The following is a 22,269-nucleotide window of genomic DNA, read 5'->3' on the forward strand; positions in this document are numbered from 1 at the left end:
ACAATTTGGAATGGCCCTTGTATCATATGGCAAGAAATTTGGTCTTCAGCTAATGGGGAACCGGGAGCCGGTGATTTTTTAAGTGAGAGAAGAGGTGGGAGGTGACATCATTATTCGCATGACTACAGAGAATGGATTTCAGGGTGAGGGAACAGACAGAAAATGGATGACATAGTTGTTGTCACATCTCCAGCAAGCAGAGCAGATCTGAATGCAGGCCACTGCAATGGGCAAAGAGAGCAATCCAGAGAGCTGGAGAGGCCAAGGGAAGAAGGTACCATTGTTATAGATAGGCTGGAAAATTGTCCAAAGAGTTTTTGAAATTCCACAGGGAATGAAACAGTACAAAACAGAGGAAAAATGGTATGTAAACATATATATGCAGAGATAGAAACATATATAAATTATATATTAAATTATAAATATATGTATATATAAGATAGATGATAGATAGATAGATAGATAGATAGATAGATAGATAGATAGATATCCTGCTTGTACAGTGGCCCAAGAACCCAAAAGTGTCTCGTCTTCTGTTTTACTATGGTCATTTCAGTAGTGCCCAGAATGCTGGTGGACCAACAGAACAACACATGGGCCCTGTACATTGCAGTGGAAACAATATGCAATGCTAGCAGAGACTGCTCACCTGCTGGCAAGGCTCTAGGAAAAATGCAGACACATTCCCTAGCCCCAAATCATTCAAACTCTCAACCACTCCAGAGCCACACGAGGCTGTCTCTTACATAGCATGTCCCAAAAGGAAATTGCTTGATAAAGAACTGCTTCTGGTTTTCAAAACTCATGTGGGGCTTGGGCAAGGGAGAGCGTGGTAAAGAAAGAGCCGTGCATCTCCCTCTCTCTAACCTGAGAGAGACCAGGCTTGGAGCTCACTGCCCCTTCCCTTCAGCATCTGCTGATCCCCCGCAACACTCAACACACTCAACGAGCTCCCACTTCTCTGCTTAACAACTGGCATCTAGCGGATGAGAGAACTTGGATTTTAGAGGCAGAAGGACCTCTGTACTGCTCCTCCCTCTCTTCCTAGTTGTGTGATTACACAGCCAAATCTCTTGATACTGGGCTGATAACACCTACCTCGTGGGGTGTTGAATGAATTGAGATAATCTAATAATACCTGGTACATAGAGAGGCTCCATGAAAGCCCCTTTTCTGAGCTCAGTTTTTCCTGCCAGAGTCGCTGAACATGTGAGTCAGTATACCTGGATAGTGTATACTGTGGTATACAGTAGGAACCCGATAAATGCTTACTAAATATTTCTCACTTGTAGCTGGGCTAACAGGTGGCCATTGTCATGTTTATTATTCCCCGTTAATAATAAACTTTGGTTACAGCTATGTCCTTTGCATTCCATACTCTTGTTCAGGTTGTTTAGAAGTGAAAGCACTGCTCAGTTAGAGGGCACCTTGTAGAATAGAGTTAAGTGGAAAAAATCAAGACTGGCCATGAAATGAATGTACATCCTAGGAGAAGCCCGTGTAACCTGTAGTAAAGAATCTTCAGCTCTTTTTCCATTTCCATCTCTCTATGATCATAAATCTGAAAAGGGGTTCCTTTCAATATTATTCATCCATTTATTTAAGTAGCCATTCATTCATTATTTTTCAAGCTCTTACATAAAATGACACAATTTAATGAAAAAAAAAAAGTGGCTACACTCACCAAACTTCAGACAAGTATGTAAAGATATTAAGGTGGTAAATGCAGTGATGGATGGAAGATCAGGGACACTGTGGGTCCAGTTAAGGACATCTTGACTTGGTCAGGGAAGTTTTCCCGGAAGAGGTGGTACTTGAGCGGAGTTTTGCATTTAAGTTGAGGAAACTGTATGAGTGAAGCCATGAGGAAGTAACAGAGATGGTGTAGTCACAGCATTTCAAATAGTTGAAGGTAGAGAAGATAAGGGGTGGTCTTACAGGCACTTGTGTGCTAAGCTAAGGAAGAGTAACTTCATCTTAAAAACTAAGGGAAGGGACACCTGGGTGGCTCAGCAGTTGAGCATCTGCCTTCAGCTCAGGGCATCATCCTGGTGTCCAGGGATTGAGTCCCACATCAGGAGCCTGCTTCTCCCTCAGCCTATGTCTCTGCCTCTCTCTCTGTGTCTCTCATGAATGAATGAATGAATGAATAAATAAATAAATAAATAAATAAATAAATAAATAATCTTTGGGGGGAAAAAGCTAAGGGAAACCACTGAAGTATCTTTTTCTTATTTGTAGTGAAGTGTTATTTACATAGGGGGATGTGTTCATATCCTACATGTACAGCAGTATGAATTTCCACAAACTGAACATACTCTTCTGAACAGAACCCAGACCTGGAAGCAGAACATGACAGCACCCCAAAAATCACTTTTGTGTCCCCAACAAGTCACTACTCCTTCAACAAGTAGGGAACACACTATTTGACAAAGCAAATGCCTAAGGAAGAATAGCAATCATATCAACAAAACAATTTTGTCCACTGCCACCGCTACCACCAACTCTTGTTGATCACTCCTATGTGTCCAGCTCTGTACATGAATCATCTCGTTTTGTCTTCATCACAGCTCATAAGGAATCTACTTCTATTTTATATATAATACATATTATATTTTATACTTACTTTATAGATATGGAATCTGAGGCACAGAGAGACCAGAGAGCTGTGCCGAAGGTACAGATGAGTACATGGCCGCACCTGAAGGCAGACCCAGGTGTCTTGATCCATGTTTAACAAGTGAGGTCTATGTACCAGGCTCTGTACTATGGAGCTGATTTAGAGTTTATTTTTTCCTCGGGTGCAGTGGACCACCTGGGGCTGCCTCTCCTGTCACAAGCTTTTCTGCTTCTTTGTGTAATCTATCACAGAATATCATCTGCTACTCATTCATGCATCTGATGAACTGTTATATAGCAAGCAGGTACTAAGGAAGGAGCGAGTCAGGCTTTTTGCTGTGCACCTCACTGGGCAAAGCAGGGGAAGGGCTTCTCTTCCGCCTTCACCATGCTTGTGGTCTAGTTGGCTGGGAGACTAAAAATGACTGCAACAAAATATTAACAGCATTACAACAAACACCAGCACAGGGCACCACTCTGGCTCTTGCATGTTCCAAAAGATGCTAGGATAACAGATGTGAAAGATGAAATGCTTTGAGCTGTTGAGAGTCAGAACTCCCAGTGACATAGATGAGTTTTTCCTGTTTTTTTGAGCTTCATATAGTGGAATCATATGTGCTCCTTTGCATCTTCTGGTTTCTGTCACTCTACATTTAGGAAGAAGGGGTCACATGTGGGTCTCATGTTCCTTGACCTTCTGGCAGCCACTGAAGGGAGGCATCCACTATTCGTCCTTGAAACAATTTTTGGTTCTAGTCCATGCGCTCTGCTCTTCTGATTTGTTGTTGTTGTTGTTGGCATGGTTTTCATTTTATTATTATTTTACCTTTTTAACATCTTTGCTGATTATTTCTCCTCTACTCACCCCTTTAATGTTGGGGGACTCCAGAGTTTCTTCCTATCCTTGTTTACACTACTTTCCTGGATTAACTCTTCTAGAGACATGGCTTTCTATACCGTACATACGTTGACCCACTCTAGAGACTGTATTTCAACCTGAACCTCTCTGTTGGACTCTAAGCTCTACATCTAAGTGCCTACTTGACAACTCCACTGGGATGACCAATACTAATCTAAATTCACATGACCCAGATACATGCTTTGGTCCAGTTTCCCATCACTCATCTCTGAGTCACTCATCACTCGTCTCTTTTCCATCACTGTCATCTAGGCACATGAACCTTTCTGCTCCTTGGCAAGCTTGTTCACATCTTATGGCCTCTGCAGTAGGTATTCCTTCTGCCTGGAATATTTTTGCCTCAGTTCCCTGCTTGGTTTGCCTTTTCCAACAGACCTCAGTTCTTCTGAGCCCATCTGGAATAGCACTCCAGGCTCTCCTTGCCTCTCATCAGTTTCCATAATCATGGCATTCATCATGATGAATAAGTTCATAGTTATTCATTTGTTCATCTGCTCACTGCTTATCTCCTCTCATCTCCCCGCAAGTCCATGAGAGCAAGGATCTTAGTGGTATCTTGAGAACCTTGAACAGTGTCTGGGACATAGTAGGCACTTGATAAATGCCAGCAAATTCACTTAATGAATGACTCACACTGCATCTTTCAGAGATAATAGGATTGAGGAATGGTGACTACTCAGAGGAGAATGAGAGGGAAACAGGTGAGTTCAGAACGAATAAGACAGTCCATAGTGAGAGACCGTGAAACATCAATGCCCTCATGACAATCCTCTCAATAGTGTCTGAGAACCCTGGAAACAAATAACTGAGAGCAGTTGATTCACAGGGTAATTGTGTATTAATTGGCATATTCAATGGCATAGAACATCCCTTTCTTCCAACATTTCAGGAGAACAGAAATTTCAGTGTATATGGGTCAATATAGGTCTCTTATGGTTTTTCGTCATGTGTTTTGTTAAACTTTGTTCTTTTTGTCAACAGGGCTGGGATCAATTTGCCATACACACACACACACTCTCTCTCTCTCTGAAAGATCAAAACTTAGACTTCAATTCATTTGGCCTTGTCGGGACGAAATAACTTGCAAGCTATCACAACGAAAGCAGAAATAAGACAATATTAAAAATAAAACTTAAAAAATACAAAGCATCTATTTTGGAATGGCTTCCCAAGCCTGAAAAATGATATTCCTTAAATATAGCAATGGAACCAAAACACTTTGATATTCTCTCAGGTATCAATTTGTATATATTAACTTGTTTTGTAGTCAGAAGTGAACATATTATGTTCTTTTAAAATGAAAAGTGTTTTCTCTAGGGAGGCATTTAGGAAACCACAGGAATGAGTCCCCATATTCACCAGCCTGGTCTTCACATTACCTGTGAGAAGGAAGAGGTTTTGCTCTGATGTAAGACACATGAGGTTTGAGTTCATTTTTCTACCTGAGTGATCTTGCTTAAGTGTCAATGTCTTTATCTGGACAATGGGAATGATAAGCAGCCGTCCACAGTCCTGCGAGGGTCTCAAGGGGGAAGTGACACCAGAGTTGCTCATGTACTTGGTGTTCTACCAAGGTTGATGGCTTTTCTGTCACCTTTCCTTCCCCACATTCCTTTCTTTCTACACTTTAACCTCTTAAATGGACCAGAAAAGAAGGCTTATATTAGATAATATAAACATCTAATACTAGATACTATATCTAGTGTAAATAATATATTAGAACATCTATTTTCAACATGTGCCTTTTTGGATAAGCCACAATGGTCTACAACAACATTTTGCTGAGAAATGAGAAAAAATTTGCCCAAGAAATCTAACTGTAAGTCGAAGTACCAGACTAAAAAATTTGGTAAGTTTGGCACAGAAAGCCAGTGTTATATTGAATACTCTTGATGATGTGTATATGCCACAAGCTTCCAAAGCTGCCCCCCGTCTGTAAATGAAACTAGCACCCTGTCCACCAAAGCACCATGCATGCTTCCACTTCATTGTCTTTTGATGGGCTGTCCACCTCCCCTACTTCTGTGCTTTATGGTCAAGAATGGTAGCCATCACCTTGGAGGAGGGACAGATGCTTCCCCATGGGGTCCTGGGTCCTGAGGCATCACAATTACGTACAAGTCAAAGGCTCTGGCCAGAGGGACCAGAGAGTCTGCTGGAATGGCATATGAGGGGTGTGGTGGGCTTGGTGGCCTAACCCTCAGGGGTCTTCCCTACCACATGCAGCATTTTAAAAATTGGAGTTTGTGACACGTTTGTGAGCTTGTCATCAAATTTAGTGGATCATACACAGCATTGAAAAATGAAATAAATAAAAACAGAAAAACATCAGAATGGTTTCCTGGATATCTTTTCTGAGTTAAGTGTGGTTTCATGGGTATGTTCTCTATCTTACATATATGCCTTTGTCATACTAGATCATCAGGTAAAATGTACTTCTTACTGGGAGGTGCAGTCTGAAGAGTGAGAAGATCCCAAACATCCCTTTCTGAATTAAAGAGCCTGGAAAGTTAATTCCTGCATTTACCCCATTTCCTGCAGCTCTGGGTAGGATTTGGAGTTTGCAAATTAGATGTACTCCTGCAAGATTTAGAACGTGGAAGTGAGACAGAGGCTATTTTCCAGCTACTTCTGCTTTTTGTCACTGGCAGTCGTAGTCATGGAGATATTGGAATTTTAAGTGTATCGCTCTGGAGTCTAGTCACAAGATTTGTGGTGGTCAGGAAGGTGGCCACTATCCACATTTGCCAGGGCGGGCCCAGAAGGTGGCATGGCTCTAGAGCTAAAAGCTGTGGTGGTAGTGGTTTCCTGATCTCTGCCCTTCACAGTGACTGGGAAGCTGGTCCATGAGGTCTAGGAGAGAAACATCTATGTCCCCAGAGAGGATTTCACCCTCCTCCAGGGCCCATGGATATGAAAAGTACTCATGTGTAACTGTGGCAAGGGGCAGGGGAGCAGGAAGGCATTTTATAATTTAATCAATACTCAAAAATCTTTTCTAAAATCTATCAGGCCAGGAGAAATTATGTACACTCTGGAAGTCCTTCTGACTCCACGTTTGCAAATGTCACACCACACATCTCTCTACTTTCCTATTACATACAAAAAAAAAAAAAAAAGCATATTTGTCTCTGTTTACTCAATTCAATTTCCTTCAATAAGCAGTAATCATGCCTGATGTGTGCCAGGCTCATGTGTTCCTGAAAGATGAATCAGACTCTGGCCCCAAAGAACATACAGCCTGTGGGGATTCCAAGATGTGCGGACTTCCCAATGGCTCCACTCCATTAGCTCTGTCACGGAAACAAGAAGCCTGCACTTTGGAACACTTAGTCGTGACATGGGGCTGGGGAAATGAGGACCCATGGGTGCCTGTTCCTCAGTCATGCCACAAGCATTTATTTCAAGTAAATCTCACGATAGTCAGTGAAGTACATCAGATTATTCCAATTTAACAGATAAGGAAAAGGCACATCAAGTGGCATTCTTGTTCAAGTTTACACAGTTACTGAGGTGAAAAGCTGAGATTCAAAACCAGGTCTGTCTGACTCTACTGTCACGCAGCAACTAAGTTGCCTATAAACACTGTAGGTGTTTTCTCGGAAATAAATTTTCCAGGACGCCTGGGTCAGTTGATTAATATCTGTCTTCAGTTCTGGTCATGATACCAGGGTCCTAGGATTGAGCCCTGCTTTGAGCTCCCTGCTCAGCAGGGTGCCTGCTTCTCCCTCTCCCTCTGCCTTGCTCCCCCTGCTTGTGCACTCTCTCTCTCAAATAAATAAAAAATCTTAAAAAAAAGTCATAAGGAAGAGAAAATGCATTTATAGTACTGTACTGCATTTATTGAAAAAAATCCACGTATAATGGACCCACCGTGTTGCCCAAGATGGGTCACCTATATATGTAAAGAGCATCATAATACAGCATGGACCACACAGTAAATATTATATAAGACTAGTTGCTGCTAACTCTATCCAGGTAATGTTTAAGGTGAAGAGCAGGGTAAGAAATGGACTGGATTCTAAAGGCAGTGGAAATTTGCATCAGATTCTTAATCACCACAAAATCAGGTGGCTTAAAACAGCAGCAATTTATTCTCTCAGTGTTCTAGAGGTCAGAAGCCTGGGATCAAGGTGTAGGCAGGTTGGCTCCTTCCAGGAACTTTGAGGGAAAGACTGCCCCATGTTGCTCCCCTAGCTTCTGGTGGCAGTCCTTAGTGCTCCTTGGCTTGTGCATCTCTCCAATCTCAAGTCTATATGGAGTCCTACATCTGTCAATTCCAGTCTCTGCCTCCTTTTGCACTTGCCCCTTCCCCCAGAGGTCTCTCCTCTCTGTCTCTGTGTTTCTTCTTGCCTTGAGACCAGCCTGTCTCAACTTTGTAGACTTTGCTTGCTAATCAAAAGTAGTTTCAATATTTTTAAAAGATCAGTTTGGATTCTTTTGATTTTTTATAAATAAATTTTTAAAATGTCATTGTGTTATAGTAGATCTTCACTTAACTGATTCATGGAGGCTTCCAATATGTTCATAATTTGGGGGCCCTGGCTATCCACCACCCACCCATGTCTGCTCCCTCACTTATGTCCTATCTTAAAGAACAGGCAGTAGTGTTTATTCACAAATCTGTTTATATTAGTTGTACTTGCTATTGCTATCATCAAATTAAATTGAGTATAGTGTAAACAACAAAATATTAGCGTGGAAAGAAAACAAGCGCTTGTTTCTATGAAAAAGAAATTGAACACTTTGAAATACTCAGTTTCCTTCTAAAATATTGCTCTCAAATTAGGGGAGGCAAGACATTTGCAAAAGACTAAAAACAAACACAAACGATTCTAGAATGGCCCTGTACTCAGATTGCTTAAAAGTATTTTTAAATTATCTGTTTTCTTTTATGGTGGATCCATTTTGCCTGTGGTTTATACAAAACAGATGATACAGAATTCCCATCAATGGACCTGTACTCAAATCCAGCTGAAATAAGCTATTCTAGGCATGAATCGTTTTTTAAAAACACTTATTCTATTTTCCTCTGCTCTATTCTACTACCACTTTTGAGATGCGCCTTCAACTATATCCAGGCAACCGAGCATGCCCTCCCTTTGGCATTTTATAGTTGGGCTGTGTCAGGTTTCCAATTTCAATTTCTTTAGTCAAAATTCCCTAGACGGGTTTGTGAGATAAAAGAGGCCCATTTGGCTCTCTGGCTGCTCCTCATCTTCTCTAGGCAGGATTAAAGGTATTAAGGGCAGTGATGGTGATGGATTCCTTCTATCTGAACTACCTTTGAAAATGTTAATTGTATGCAAATGAGTGTAGGGTGATAGCCTCTCTTTGAATAGGAGGAGTATTTAAAATTAGTACTGCCCAGGGATGGAAAATATGGGTAAGATAACAAACAGCAAGAGGAAAAACTATAGTTACTAGAATCACAGTGTGTTCTGCTATTAAAGGTCAGAATATGACCCAGGGGGTCCAAAGGTTCAAGAACCGAAGTGTGGCCTCCAACTTTCACCCATATGCTGGATTTCCTCACAGCCACCTTTAGATATAAGGATTATCATTTCTGTTGGATGAAAGATACAAAATTCAGAGAGTTTAACTGATACACACCCAAGGTGACCCAGAGGTGGAGTTGGAACCAGCAATCAAATCCAAGTTATTTTCTTCAAAGTTCACACTCTTTCCACCACATCAAAAAATGCGAATAATGTCCTGGGAAGATCACAGAGAATCAGGCAGCCAGATGGAATGCAAGAGTTGGTTTTCCACCCACAAGAAGTAAACAGAAAACCTTGAATGAAGTCAGCTATTCTAGAAGGGTCAAGGCCATTAACACTAAGTCTCTGTTCAACTGCTCAGAATCTTAGCAGCACTTACAGGGAATCATGGTGCTAATCGTGACACCAGGCAAAGTGGAAAACTCTTTGCTAACTATAAACCTCAGTGGCAATCACATCTCATGACTGGAAAGAGCGGAGGGAGCTTCCTAGAGGGGAAGTCTGAGCATCAGCTCCCTACAGGGGGTGTTGGTGAGATTCTCATAGGCATAGCTTTAACATTTGTAGAGTTCTTTACAGTTGAAATAACACTTTTTCAGGCATTATGTAATTGTCTCTCAGAACATCCCCATGGGTTAGGGCAGGAATTATCATTACTAATTGAGAGATGAGAAAGCTCATGCACAAAGTGGTTGAACAACTTGCTCAGTCATATAATGGAAATGTGAGGAGCATCTAGGGTAGCCCTGTCTAGTAGCAATATATTGTGAGACACATTTAAAATTCCTTAGTGCACACATTTTAAAAAGTAGAAAGAAACAGTGGACATTCACATCAATACTATATTCTATTTGATCAAATATAACAGCTCAAATATTATTTTGATGAGTCATCAATATGTAACCAACAATTAAAAAGTTATTTAGGGCATGTTTTGCATTCCTTTTGCTTTTGATATTGTCTTCAAAATCTGGTGTGTATTTTATGCTCACAGCATATTTCAATTTAGACAAAGCATATTTTAGGTGCTTAGTAGCCACATGTGGCTGGTGGTTGAGCCCCCCATCTTTCTAGCTCTACTAAACTGCCTTACGTACACAGGTAGTGAGGGGTGGTAACAGGACATCTCATGCAAAGGGAGCTAAGGAACATGCAATTCAGGGTCCTGGCAAGGCACAATTGGTACCTCAAAAAGGGTAACGGAGACGTTAATGAAATCTTAAGGAACCCAACAATGGATGGTACAACATCCGAAGGCTAGGAAGAGTGACTCTACAAATACTCTTGGAACCTGGCAAATCCTGTAGCTGAAGAAGAGGGCTGCCTGAAAGAAGCTGTGATCCTGGGTAGAGAAATGCAGCCATTGTCATTCCACAGCTTAGCCACATGCTTCATGCATTTCCATGAGGTGTCATATGTTGGTAGTGTCTTCCATTTCATAGAGCAGAAAGAAAATGCGAAGACAACCTCTTTCTCAAGCGGAATCTCAGGGTGGAGTGACTACAGGTGGATAGATGAGTTCACACTAGTTAGGAACTGGGTAGCACCCATTAGAAAGCTAATCAGTGCGGGAGGGCTTAAATGGTATTAGAAAAAGAAATACAGGGACAGTTAGCACATATATGGTGGAAACAGCATCAAAGGAATTGTTGTCACATTTGATGTGGATGGATTGCGTCAAAAAAATGTGTCATATTGGAAGAAAGTACATTTGGTGGGGGGATGGTGGTGAGAAGCTCCTGAATAGGCTGAGCCTGTGATACCACTGGGACATGCAGATGAAGCTGCCCAGCAGGATACTGAGGAGGGGCTTCTGGAGCTCAGGAAAAGAATATGGTGATAGAGATACTGACCTGGAACAATCCAGAAGCTGATGGCTGAAGTCATGGTAAATCACCACATGGGAGACCAGAGGCAAAAATGGTGATTCAATGGCTTTTTAAATTTAGTCAAAATTTAAGAATCAATTGCTCAATCACACTAGCCATATCTCACATACTGCACAGCAGTCTTATGTGGCTGGTGGTCTCTGAATAACACAGCTCCAGAATATTCTAGAATATCAAGGGAAATGGATAGCCCAGTTGCAGAGCATTATATACTGGGGGAAGACGGTGACAGGAATAACATTTCACTTCTTATCCCCAAAATATCTGAGGGAAATGGAAGTAAAATCATGAAAAGAAAGGAAATGACACTTACAGAAGGAGAGCATGGAGGTGGAGAAACCTGCAGGAGTAAGACCATCAAGAAGATGCCTTGAAATGACATTTATTTTTTTTAGATTCAAGGCTGAAATCTGCCGACGTGAAGTCATTAATGTAAAGGGAAGAAAGAGCAGCTGGCCTGGAAGATGCAGGAAGAGGAGTTGTTAACTGTCAAAGAGAGGTTGGACTACTGGTTTTGGAGAGCAAAGACCCTGAACACCCCAGAGGATTTGCCAAATCTATTTATTCACAAATTTTTTTTTTGCATAAAAATCTACCGGGAAAGGTGCCTGGGTGGCTTAGTGGTTGAGCATCTGCCTTCGGCTCAGGTTGTGATCTCAGGGTCCTGGGATTAAGTCCCACGTCGGGCTCCTCTCAGGGAGTTGCTTCGCCCTCTGCCTATGCCTCTGCCTCTCTCTCTGTGTCTCTCACAAATAAATAAATAAAATCAAAGATTTTATTCATGAGTGACAGAGAGAGAGAGAGAGAGGCAGAGACACAGGTAGAGGGAGAAGCAGGCTCTATGCAGAGAGCCCGATGTAGGATTCGATCCCGGGCCTCCAAGATCACACCCTGGGCCAAACGCAGGTGCTAAACTGCTGAGCCACCCAGGGATCCCTAAATAAATAAAATCTTAATAATAATAAAAAAAAAAGACTACTGGGAAAACACAACACTCATGACTATGTTCATTGTCTCTGCTCTTCTTCCCAGCTTGGGCTTCTCCCTTTCTAGATCCAGAGTTACTGTGAAGCACATAAATGAAACATAGATTCCATCCCCAATGAATTTACAGTGGAGAAGGAAAAATAAAGCAAAGGGCACAGCTGAATGTGGAAAGAGATTAACACCTTAAAGAAATACCCACACACACCACTCACGGAGGTCGCAGTTGGGGAGAACAGAATGGGTCTCTATGGAGAAGGTGATATTTGAGCTGAACTCTGAAAAAGGGCTGAGGTTTAGGGATGGAAGGAGTGTTGGGCCAGGTAGGGAGAAGAGCAGAAGCAAAGGCATGAGTGTAAAAAGGCAATAACAATGTTTAGGAGACCAAGAACATTCCAGTATACACTAGAGAATAGTTAATATGAAATAAACTAATAACAGATAAGGATGAGCGTGATGGAAGGTACATGAATAGTCTTGAATGCAAGAGATGGAAAATAGTAGAAAAATGGCTCGATGATAGGAGACTCCAGAGGTTTTTTGGGATATAATGAGAAGACAGCAAGTTGGAGCAGAAATTCCAAATATTCTAAGATTCTGGAATTTTTGGTTCAACCTTGAATGAATGAGTGAATGAATGAATGAATGAATGACAAGGCTCTGCCTTACTTAGTTATTGTAACTTTATTTTTTTAAAGATTTTATTTATTTATTCATAGACAAAGAGAGAGAGAGAGAGAGAGAGAGAGAGAGAGAGAGAGAGAGAGGCAGAGGGAGAAGCAGGCTCCATGCAGGGAGCCCGATGTGGGACTCGATCCCAGGTCTCCAGGATCAGGCCCTGGGCTGAAGGCGGCGCTAAACCGCTAAGCCACCCGGGCTGCCCTATCTGTAACTTTAAAAACAATTCCCGGGTGCCTGGGTGGCTCAATTGGTTAAGTGTCTGCTTTCAGCTCAGTTCATGATCCCAAGGTCCTGGGATTGAGTCCTGAATCGGGCTTCCTGCTCAGTGGGGAGCCTGCTTCTCCTTCTGCGCCTCCCCCTGCTCATGTGCACGCTCTCTCTCTTTTTCTTTCTCAAATAAATTAATAAAATCTTAAAAAAATAAATAAAAACATTTCCCTAGATTCTGTAGGGCACAAATGTGAATCAAACTTAACTCAGAAATCAGTAGGAATCCTATCTTTCTCACCCAAACTATTGTCCAAACCGAGAGTTCACATCAATGTTGTCTAAAGAAGATGTTTAAGTTAAGCAGAATTGCTTTAATACAGCTAAAACATCTGCTACATTTAATAATAATCTTCCTGCTGCTGTAACATATGGCATCATCAGAAACTTTATTTCAGTGCTCCCAGAGCTTCTGAGACACCTCAAAATACCATGATTACCATAAGCAGGTTTCAATAATTCTCAAACTAAAAGAAAAACAATTAAAGCATTTTAATATTTAAAATAAACATGGGCCATTGCATCATTTGGGACAAGTGGGATTATAGTAACTACAATAATTAGAATTCAGCTCCACAAAGACAGATGTTCTAAGATTCAGCTTCTAGATGGAAAATGTCCTAACAAATCTGTAGAAGACATGTGTTAGGCCTGTCCCAGTCTATCCTGAATTGGATACAACTCCTCTCCCCACCATTTTTAATGGGGGTCACGGGAGGCACAGGTCCCTTTACTTTTACATAGGACAGTTATTACAACATAACCCTCATGTGGGCAGAAGGAAGACCAGGAGCCAAAGTTTGAATTCAATATAACTGAGTTAAATAGACATTAATCAGAAGATCTTATATTCCAGCCATTGTGCTGGATAAATGCCAGAGAACCAGATGAATTGGAAAGAGCAGGTGCCTTTAAGTGGTCCATACTGGCTGTGGAGGACAGAGAGCAACTCAGACTAGCAAATGTCATCAAGTGTGACAGGCTCTATAACAGAGTTAACTTTAAGACATGCTGGAAGCAGGAGCAAAGCATTTCCATTCGACCTGGAAAGATGAAAGCAAGCCTCATGGAATTTTCGGGGTGAAGACAGTAGAAGGGAGGTGGGTTTTCCAGGCTTGGAGAATCACAGAGTACAAGGCAGTCAAAAAGCAATTCAGGGATCTGATGGTCATATTACGATATTACAAGAGTGGAGAGGGAGGGGGGAGGAGTCTGGGGAGAGATGATGGGTGCTAGAAGGTGGAGGGCCTATTGGGCCTTGTGTGGGGGTTTGGATTTTATCTTGGAGGGAATGTGGCCACTCTTGCAGGGAAAAGTAACATCAATGTCATTAAAATCACAGCATCCTCTTTAATATAGCTTGAATTATCCTCTGCCTCAGGCTAATAAGTGTTCATCCTTAATTCTCACCACCCTTGGAGGAAGGCAGCATCATCATGTTCATCTTACACCCACAACATCAAGGTCTCCAGAGGCAGTAGTTTACCTACATTTCCACAGCCAGAAAGCACAGAAAACAGGATTGAAATACAGATCTTCCAGAAGTTGAAAGTTTGGCTCTTAACCCCTATCCTATACTGGCTCTGAACCAGACCAGAATTTGGAAGGGAAAACAGACTGGAGGAAGAGGAGCTGGAGACCAAGAGACCAGCTAGGAGATGTTTAGCATGAGCTGGGCTAGTTACAGCTAAAGATAAAGTGCCCTTGCCTCTCCAAAGGAAAGAGCCAACATGTGCTCAACCTCTTGATGTCAATTATCTAAATGAAACACTTCAACATTTGGACCCATTCAGTAGTTCCTGCCTGCCATTGTGCCAGCTGCTATGGGAGGAAAAGATGTTGAGAGCCATCTTTAAGAAGCTTTGTTAAAAACCTAGTTTGAAGAAACATTGATCACGAAGTATTAACATTTGCTCATCTGTCCTGCCTGCTTGCTCTAAACTGGAGACCTACACATGCAACCTTAGGTTATCCAAGAAAAAAACCTCCTTCCCCAGACCTCAAGCATCTCATTGTGCTGTAGGACCTGCCAAGCAAGAAGGAGAAGGGCTCATGTGCCAGTTAGCCTCTAGCTACTGCTTGGCAACTTTCTTTGGAAAAATTATTGGTAACCACTATTAAACACTGACAATCTCAGTCATTTTATAACCATATATTCCATGCTGGTTTTCAGGCACTCTTGGTGGGCTACATGGAGGAATGAGCCATGGGTTACTCTTAAGGGGTCAGTTACCCTAACAGGGTAACAGGTATGCAATGGCCGAGGTTCAGTGCTCCTTAGGTGTAATGGATTTTCTTCATTTTGGCATGCATAGCACATCGAGCACCATCAGCATATAGTTAACATTCAATAAATATATATTGAACGGAAAAGTGAGCATGCCATTGGTATGCCATTGGAGGAAGTACACAACTTTGCTAGGGGGTGTCGAAAATGCCTACTTCTGCATGTTGCTGTCCTTCATCACATCATATATATATAATAATATCCTCAGTATCTTCACTAATTCTTTCTTCCCTCTCTTCTAATAATTAAAGTTCTACTCATCCTCCAGGCCCAATCCAGAGTACAGACTGAGACTAACTGGTCTCTGTAACCCCACCATGAATGGATGAATGGATGGATGAGTAAATAAAGGAATGATGGGAGAAGTCATCATAGGAGTGCTCATAACTGTCCCAACAAACTGTGTTCTCCCTTCTTTCAGGATGTTTGTGTGGCATTCTTACATGGCATTCTTCACTGCTTCTCTACTGAGCTAAATCCTACTCACATGTCAACTCAGGCATCATTTCTTTTATGTAGCCTTCCATCAGCCTGTTTCTAGATTTGACCACCCATATGTTATTGCTCGAGGCACCTGTGTAACCATCCCTTTCCATACCTGTAAATTCTGAAGGACTAGGAACCAACTGCTAGTCACCGTTATGTTTCCAATGTGCAGCAAAGTTCATGGCACATAATTGATCTTCAAATAAATTAATTCATGATTGAACAACTTAAGTCATTTAAACACTTCCTGTGTATCCTACCATGAGTTAAAGCCAGCTCTTGGGGGATCCCTGGGTGGCGCAGCGGTTTAGCGCCTGCCTTTGGCCCAGGGCGCGATCCTGGAGACACGGGATCGAATCCCACGTCGGGCTCCCGGTGCATGGAGCCTGCTTCTCCCTCTGTCTATGTCTCTGCCTCTCTCTCTCTCTCTCTGACTATCATAAATAAATAAAAATTATAAAAAAAAAAAGCCAGCTCTTGAAAAGTCCCACAAAACTTGAACGTTTCTTTGGAATGAGACCTCTTGATTCTGCATTTTGTAAGTATAAAAAAATATATAGTTTAGTGTCCTCTGGGATAGTTTCCCAAGGAAAAAGGACCTGCTGTCACTTAGGACCTTCTAGTGTCTCCTTTGCATGGTATAGAATTTCTAAGTTACAGTATTATAATTAGCTCTGATAAGAGGTAAATGAGATTAGATTTGTTAATGACATGTGATATTTTAACAGACATGGAACCTAATGCTGAGCTCTGGCTGCTGGAATCCTAAGGCAGACCACCATCCCGATTTCCCACCAAATGAGTAACTTTCACATGGGGTTTCCACTGAGACAAACCAGTCCATGATATGTTCCCATAGGAGTCCTCCTGGGACTGAGCCATGTTGGCTGACTCACAGAAATTATTATGCACAATCATGCTAATAGAAACTCTTCATTGAGCAGCAAGAGTACTACACATAGTACTTCTCATTAAGGTGCCTCCTCAGGAAGGGTATTATCCCCATGCCACAGATGCAGAAACCACAGCTCAGAGCTTGCTCGAACTCATTAAGAGAGTAACTAATTCACCAAAGATGTCAAATCCTGAGCAGTCTGATTGGAAAGCCTTCTCTGCCCATTGACCACCTAGGAAGTTCTCAGGGACAATGGAGACTTGAAGCCAAGACCAAATGTTAACATTGAGTGATACAGAGCCAGCTATTTTAGCTACTGCCTCTGGGGCCAGGAGGTGGTCAATATACCATAAATACATTATTAGAATCGTGGGCACAGGACTGTAACAACCTATCGCATATTTTGCTGTAAATTTAGAACAAAGAATGTTGCACCAAAGACTGCTTTTCTTTTAATGAGCTGACTTATAAATTGTTAAAGATTTTATTTATTATGGAGAGAGAGAGAGAGAGAGAGAGAGAGAGAGAGAGAGAGAGAGAGAAGGGGCAGGGCAGAGGGAGAGTTAGAGAGGAACCGAAGCAGAATCCATGCTGAGTGTGGAACCCAATGTGAGGCTTGATCTCATGACCCTGAAATCAGACCTGAGCTGAAACCTGAGTCGGTCGCTCAAATGACTGTGCTACCCAGGCACCTGCTGACTTATAATTCCATATTGATTTATACACATTATTTTACTTGAGGCAAACACAAAGCTGGAAAGAAAGATCTTTCCACGTGTAGGGCTGAGGAACCAGGGCAGAGGGTTCAGTGGCTTTGGTGACCCAACTAGGAGGTAAGATGGCTATGGATTAATTCCAGTGACTATACATTACAGTCCAACTGTCACTTTTTCTTCTCTTTGTATAGGATTCTTTTCTTCCTCCTTCCACCAGCTTATAAAAATAAAGCTTATAAAGGACAAAGGAATGTCCCTCTACCATGTGGGATGACTATAGTCCTTACTGTGACTCCAAGACACTCAACTTGAAGGATGAGAAAAGAAGGAAAGTCTTATAGGTAGGATAAAGCAAGCATTTTCAGTATTTCTAATATTTCATAAACAGTAAATTTGAGCCTGAGCTTCCCAGACATCTCACCCCCAATTGCAGTTCTCTTTGCAACAGAGCATCAAAAACAGTCGAATAAATTATTAATGCAGCAGTATTCTCTGAACTGGCATGCATCCCATGGAAAGAGTGATGGGCCCGGCTGGCAACTGCTCTGTTTTGTGGAGGAACACAACATATCGTCCTGGGAGATAATACTCCTGTTGAGTGCACAAGGTGATTTCAAGTTATTTTTCTAAATTATTTTACAGGGATATTCAGGACAGCTATAATAAATCTTTTATGAGCTTGCATAATTGTTCTAGACATTCATTTAGAAATTTCCTCCTTCTGATTCCTGTGAAGTCCATGTGAGGCCTGGAAATTCAGTAGTTTCCTCTGTGCCCCTGGCAATGACATATGGCAGTGGGATTGGAACTTCAGCTGGTTGCACCTACCTGCCTCACCCATGATCACGCCAAGCCAGCTTTACTCACTTCAAAGATCCATGTTTTAGTGTCAATTTGATCAAGTTAAGATGAAGAAAATGCAGCGCTTTTTTATAATTTCACAAACTATTATTGTATCAAGCTTAATATAACAAGTGGGTATCCACAGATGTAACATTTTTTTTAATTCATTTATGATAGTCACAGAGAGAGAGAGAGAGAGAGAGAGAGGCAGAGACACAGGCAGAGGGAGAAGCAGGCTCCATGCACCGGGAGCCCGATGTGGGATTCGATCCCGGGTCTCCAGGATCACGCCCTGGGCCAAGGGCAGGCGCTAAACCGCTGCGCCACCCAGGGATCCCCAGATGTAACATTTTTAAGAGTGCCTGAGATGATAGAACTAGTATATCTATTGAACATAGAATTCCCAAGAACATATAAATTTAAGAGATTATATGTTGATTCCATAACCAATTTTCTATATATTCCTGTTATTCCTCTTTGAAAAAGGCCTTCAGAGGCAAAGATATGCATGACTTTTTAATACTATATGAACAATTTTCATGGGGCAAATATTTTTCAAAAGCCAATTTCATTATGGGGAAACATATAAATTAGGGCCAAAACTATTTTTAAAATCCTTATAATATCGTCCCAATCAGGATGTCCAAGAAACTTCATTTCAATCTCTTCAAACTGGAAACTCATGGCCCTCAACCCAACCCAACCTCTGCTTTCCCTACTACATCCCCTGTCCTAGGATTAGTATCCTGTCCCATAAAATTTGTTGTGTACTGTAATCTCTTCTGAGAATCAGGATGAAGTATTAGGAACTCAACCTGTTCAGGATTCTTCCATAAGCTTACTACAATCTGCATTGGCATATAATGAAAATATTCATTTGAAATAACAATACCCAGTTTCAAAAAAAGATGGTAAAAAATGAGAATGTTAACGGTTTTCAAGAACCATGGCCTTGTTCACAAACATAGATATCAGCCAAAGTGTCAGAAAAGCCCATTGTGACCAATCGTTTTATTTCTTGTAGACAGCATTTAACTGAATGTGGAAAACAAGATCAACCGGCTTTGAGCTATAAGTCTAATGTAACTATTTTAGACTCTGGGATCCATGATACAAACTTTAAGGATACACTTGAGGTCAGGAGGTGTTTGGGAAGGAAAAAAAGCTCCAAGTAGCTCAGACACAAGGCCTTTCCAACTGGTACCTGTCTCTGGTTTTCCGTCTCCAGGCGCAGCCTGGCCTCCACACACCTCCGAGTCTCTAGGAAGGCTTGGCGCTGGGCCCGATCTGACAGGTAACTGATGAAGATTCCAGCCGTGTTCATACACATGAATAACACCGCCTGGGCCACCACCTGAAACACATTTGCAAACACAGGCTGGTCAGATGGTTAAAACAAGAGCTGTTTGGAGACAAGGAGGAAAACATAAAGAAAAAAAAATCTAAGGTAAATCTTTTTTTTTAAAGATTATCTATTTATTTATTCATGAGAGACACAGAGAGAGAGGCAGAGACATAGACAGAGGGAGAAGCAGGATCCTTGTGGGGATCCCAGGATAGGACTTGATCCCAGGACCCTGGGATTGTGATCTGAGCTGAAGGCAGATGCTCAACTGCTGAGCCACACAGTTATCCCTCTAAGGTAAATCTTAGGGTGGGAATCCAAACATTTAGTGTCAGGTTAATAGAACTGTGCCTTTCACCCAGGTCTTGGGTGAAATGTCATCCTCTCAGAGAGGCCTCCCTTGACCTTTGTATCCAATTTAAAGCTTCTTCTACTGCAAATTTGGATTTGAACTGAAACTTGAGGTGTGATTAGGAATGCTTCTCTCTTTCTCACTCTGCCTCACCTCTGTTCTCTCACTAGCTGAAGTTTTTAGCCTTTTAGATGGTTGGAAAGGCAGATCCGAAGAAAGGAAAGGGGCCAAAAAGAAATAGCTAACAGTTCTATTATTATAGCCCTTATAACTTTTCTCAATGATGGAAAGGTAAATATGCCAGCAATGAATGCAAATAAAATCTTAACAGTTTTTTTTTAATTTTTATTTATTTATGATAGTCACAGAGAGAGAGAGAGAGAGAGAGGCAGAGACACAGGCAGAGGGAGAAGCAGGCTCCATGCACCGGGAGCCCAACATGGGACTCGATCCTGGGTCTCCAGGATCACGCCCTGGGCCAAAGGCAGGCGCCAAACTGCTGCGCTACCCAGGGATCCCGCAAATAAAATCTTAGCAGAGAAATAGAAACCGCACACACAAAATGAAAATTCTAGAAGTGGAAAACACAACATTGAAAACCGAAACAGCCATTGGAGGATATTAATAGCATAATGTAGATAACAGAATAGAAAAACCAATAAACTTAAAGATAAATCATTAAACCAAGAATAATCTTAAAAGTAGTCAGAGAAAAATGTTAGGGGACATGCTTTCTAGTTCTGATAACGATTTTTAGGGTAAGTAAAAAGAAAGACATTTCTAAAGTACACTGAAATGAGGGGTGCCTGGGTGGCTCTAGGCTGAGTATCTGATTCTTGGGCCTGGCTCAGGTCATGATCTTAGGGTTGTGAGATTGATCCCTGTATTGGGCTCATGCTCAGTGTGGAGTCTGCTTGAGATTCTCTCTCTCTCTGTCTCTCTTTCTCTCTCTCTCCCCTCCGCCTCTCCCCCTGCTCATACTAAAAAAAATAAATAAACAAAATCCTTAAAAAGTAATAAAATACACTGAAAAGTTTGAAAGTGAAAACAAAGCTGGTTTTGCTGTGTAGATTCTATATATGAAAGAGAGCTGAAGGTAAAAAAAAACAGTAGTGATAAGGTCACTATAAAATGATAAGCACTTTAACTCATCAGAAAGAGCTAAAAATTGTGAACTTGACCACATTTCACAACATATCTCAGAATACACAATGAAAAGCATGGTATAAGTCTATGGCATTATTTACAAATCTATCATCAGTGATCTATTTTTTACATGTTCAGCAGTCAACAGAGCAAGCAGATTAAAAGAAATCAGCAAAGATAGAGACAATTTGAATAGCTCATACAACTAAGAAACTTGAAATGTAACACAGTATGCAACAACTAGATGGTACAAATTCTTTTTATGCACATATTGAATACTTAGAAATAAGATTTTATGAGAAAACCTGAAGGTAGCTTCAGCAAATTTCAAAGACCTACTACCATATAACTATAGTCAATTACTATAATAAAATCAATTTATTTTTATTTTTTCAAAGATTTTATTTATTCATTCATGAGAGACACACACAGAGAGAGGCAGAGACACAGGCAGAGGGAGAAGCAGGCTCCATGCAGGGAGTCCAATGCGGGACTCCATACCCGGTCTCCAGGATCACACCCTGGGCTGAAGGTGGCCCTAAACTGCTGAGCCATCCGGGCTGGCCTAATAAAATCAATTTACAAAGAAATTTAAAAAGATAACTAAGACAACATCAGTTTGGAAATTAAAAATATTTCCACTAACACAAGGATCTAAGAATATATTATAATGGAAAATATGTATAGTTAAAGAATAATATGAAAATACTACTGAACAAGGGACACTTGGGTGGGTGGGTCAGTGATTGAGCATCTGCCTTCAGCTCAGGGCGTGATCCCAGGGTCTTGGGATCGAGTCCCACATCAGGCTCCCTGCATGGGACTCCCTCTGCCTATGTCTCTGCCTCTCTCTATAGATCTCTCATGAATAAAATCTTTAAAAAAATACTACTGAACAGAATTTAGTAGTCCTCATGGAGGAATATATAGTAATAAATGCTTTATTAAAAATAGTCTGAAAATTAATGTGCTATCCATTCAATTTAAGTATTTAGCAAAAAATAAAAAGCAGAATAAATCCAAAGCATGTAGAAGGAAAAAAAATAGGAGCAGAAAGAAATTAAAAACAAATATACAATAAAGAGGATCAATTAAGTCAAAAGTTTGTTTTCTGAAAAGACTAAGAAAGGATAGCAATTCTTATAAACTTAAAGAAACAGAGAGAGAAAAAGTCCAAATGAGCAATATGAAGAATAGGAAATGGGACAAAGATATTGCAGAAATTAAAAGTTAATATGTTATGAAGTTTAAAGCTATAAAAAATCTGAAATGGAATTGATGTATTTCTGAAAATACATCTTTACCAGAACTGACTCAAGAAAAAGGAGAAAAAGTCAAT

General features: G+C 41.1%; 2 protein-coding genes across 4 annotated transcripts in view; one reads left to right on the top strand and one right to left on the bottom strand.

The window, feature by feature from the left end:
• The window catches only part of ADCY8 (adenylate cyclase 8), a 215,293-nt gene that overhangs the window by 142,280 nt on the left and 50,744 nt on the right, over positions 1 to 22,269 (bottom strand). For all 3 annotated transcript variants that reach the window (XM_049092737.1, XM_049092736.1, XM_049092735.1), the window contains exon 2: positions 19,292 to 19,441. In XM_049092737.1, coding sequence (XP_048948694.1) covers positions 19,292 to 19,441 — 150 coding nt within the window. The remainder of the gene's footprint in view (positions 1 to 19,291; positions 19,442 to 22,269) is intronic.
• LOC112662531 (uncharacterized) overlaps positions 1 to 22,269 on the top strand; it is a 112,505-nt gene that overhangs the window by 38,197 nt on the left and 52,039 nt on the right. The window lies entirely within an intron of this gene.

This window comes from Canis lupus, chromosome 13 (assembly GCF_003254725.2).
Source record: "Canis lupus dingo isolate Sandy chromosome 13, ASM325472v2, whole genome shotgun sequence".
NCBI classification, from domain to species: Eukaryota; Metazoa; Chordata; class Mammalia; order Carnivora; family Canidae; genus Canis; species Canis lupus.